Source organism: Egretta garzetta, unplaced genomic scaffold (genome assembly GCF_000687185.1).
Source record: "Egretta garzetta isolate BGI_Z169 unplaced genomic scaffold, ASM68718v1 scaffold218, whole genome shotgun sequence".
NCBI classification, from domain to species: domain Eukaryota; kingdom Metazoa; phylum Chordata; class Aves; order Pelecaniformes; family Ardeidae; genus Egretta; species Egretta garzetta.
The window spans coordinates 254,845-257,244 of record NW_009260618.1 but is presented as its reverse complement, the minus strand read 5'-3'; the positions used below and the strand labels follow the sequence as shown (position 1 = coordinate 257,244).

The following is a 2,400-nucleotide window of genomic DNA, read 5'->3' as shown; positions in this document are numbered from 1 at the left end:
GGATGCAGCAGGGGCAAGAGCGGGGCTGAAGGGGTTGGGACTGGCCACCCCTGATGGAGAGGCACAGATCCAGCAAGCGGACTGGGACTGCAGGGCCTGCCCATCATGCAGGGTGAAGGTAAATGGGCTAGAAGGTCTTGGGGCTCTTGGAAATCATGTTTTTGGGGCTGGGCAGGAGGAAATGCCCTCCTGGAGCTGGGGGGTGGGTGAGGGCAGCTGGGGAGCAGACCCGGCTGGGGCCAGGAGACCCCCGGGGCCACCTCTGACCTGCTGGTAGAAGTAGAGCAAGGTGGTCCTGTCCTCTTTGAAGCGCTCTATGAAATCCTCCGGCAGATAGCGTATTTGGAGATCGTACCTGGCAAGAGGAGACCCCCTCGATGAGGACCACGCTGGAGGAGCTCTCTCTCTAAAGGGGCTGGGTGGTCACCATGCCCCTGCCTCAGGTGGGTTTGGGGCCATGGAGAGGGACAGCACCACCATGGGGGTCCTACCTCCACTCGGCCTCCAGGTGCAGGCACTCATACTTCTCCTGCACTTCACCCACTGTCAGGTCTGGGTGCAGCCAGTGGATCTCGTCTGACTTCACGTGCTTCAGGCGGAGCCCGTAGCATTCGGCCAGCTTGATGTCGGGCCCAATGCGGCCGCTCACCAGGATGGACCTGATCACCTCCTGGGATGGAAAGGAGCAAGGCTGAGACCCCAGCATCCCCAGCCGGGCTCCGGATGAGCTTTAGATAGGAGGAAAACGAGGAGGAAATACAGAGCAACCACAACACGAGTGTCCCTGGAGCGAAAACAGAGCCCCAGGCATGGCCACCAGCCCCAGCAGTCTCCATACGAAGCCTCCAAAGATGCCTCCAGCTTGCTCTGCAACAACCCACAGCCTGAGCATGGATCATCCAACCTCCCAGAGGTTTTTTGGTCGGGGATAAAAGCCCAGTTGGGTCATTTCCACTCTTCCTTACACCTTGGCTGAGCTACACCCGACACACAGCATCCGTCGGGAGCAGACATTGCTGTTGCTGGTGACCTTGCAGTGCAGCTTCTCCCACCCCACAACTGGGTCAGCGTGGGCAGGGGGTCCCCAGGCCCCTGCTATCACTCTGGTAGCCAAAAAGCCAACTGAAAGCTGATGGTTATTAACACAAAGGGTGACCAAGATGTCCCTGAGGAGTGACAGCCCCTGGCTTGCTCCACTCCTGTGTCCTGCTGGCTGCGCTCCCACCCCTGCCTTGGGGACAGCTGGACCAGTGCCATTTCATGGCTCCGCTTGCATGTCCCCTCCCCAGGCATCTCCCTTGCAGCCCGAGGAGTCCTCTCCCGCTCCAACCGCTCCTCTGCAACCTTCTGCTACACCCATGACCTCCCCCCGGGGATGGAAGGAGCCCTGTCCCCCTCCACCTCCCACCCCAGCTCAGCTCTACTTTGGTCACCTCCCTGTGATTTCACGGTGAGGCACTGTGCCCAGGACTTGCCCCGGGAGAAGGCACAGCATCACCCGTTGCACCCAGGGTGGGTATCTCTCATGGTGGACACCAACCCTGCAGCACCCAAGTGCAGAGCCAGCACTGGCCAGCAGGTCCCCAGTGCCCACCCATCATCCCCTAGCTGGGAAGCCACAAGACTCCAGGTAGGAAGGGTGAGGAGCACGTTTCCAGCCCAAAGCTACCACATCCATGATGGAAAGGCACCAATATCACCTTCACTGTCCTCCCAACCCCGTGTCCCCACAAGCAAAGGGCAGAAGCCGGGTGCAAAAGTTGGGTGGGAGGAAGGACTTGGGTCCTGGCTCGCAGGATGGGTCACTGACAGTGACGCCGCGACATGGCCATGGGGAAAGGCTCAGGGCTGTGAGGGTCACTGTCCCCCTCCCCACCGAGGGCCTGTGTCCGTGCAGGTCAGCGGGGATGGAGGGAAGGTGGGGTCCCCAGCCTCCTCCCGGCAGCGTGACCACCCTGTCCCAAACCTGCTTGTCCTCTGGTGTCCCACCATCGCTCCCTACACCGCACTGCCCAAGGAGGTCTTCTCCAGGGCGAGACGAAACGTGGTCTGGAAACCACGCTTTGCCACAAACACAGGAACCCAGCAGCAACCTGCCGGGGCCGACCCTCACCACAGGAATGGGCAGCGGGGCCAAAGGAGCCCTCGCCCTTTTCAAACTCCCCTGGGCCACCAGAGATGGACAAATTTTCTCTCTATCCTCCAGGTTTTGGTGCTTCTCAGCCACAGGGCTCCGGGGGCTACCATGCTGTGGGGAAAGGCGTCTGGAAAGGAGCCCCCCTCCCCTGCCCTGGTCCACCCCCCCTGCCCACGTACCCGGATCTCCGTCGTCACAGGGCACTTCACCAGCTTAAAGTTCTTGCCCATGTTGAAGCTGTTGCTGTAGAAGCAGACCTTGAG

The 2,400-nt window shown here is 60.8% G+C and overlaps 1 protein-coding gene across 1 annotated transcript in view; it reads right to left on the bottom strand.

Moving 5' to 3' along the window:
- The window catches only part of PTK2B (protein tyrosine kinase 2 beta), a 51,621-nt gene that overhangs the window by 17,854 nt on the left and 31,367 nt on the right, over positions 1 to 2,400 (bottom strand). The window contains exons 3-5 of the mRNA XM_035900728.1: positions 2,317 to 2,394; positions 492 to 670; positions 230 to 355 (exon numbers count right to left, since the gene is read on the bottom strand). Of these exons, the coding sequence (XP_035756621.1) occupies positions 230 to 355; positions 492 to 670; positions 2,317 to 2,394 (383 nt within the window). The remainder of the gene's footprint in view (positions 1 to 229; positions 356 to 491; positions 671 to 2,316; positions 2,395 to 2,400) is intronic.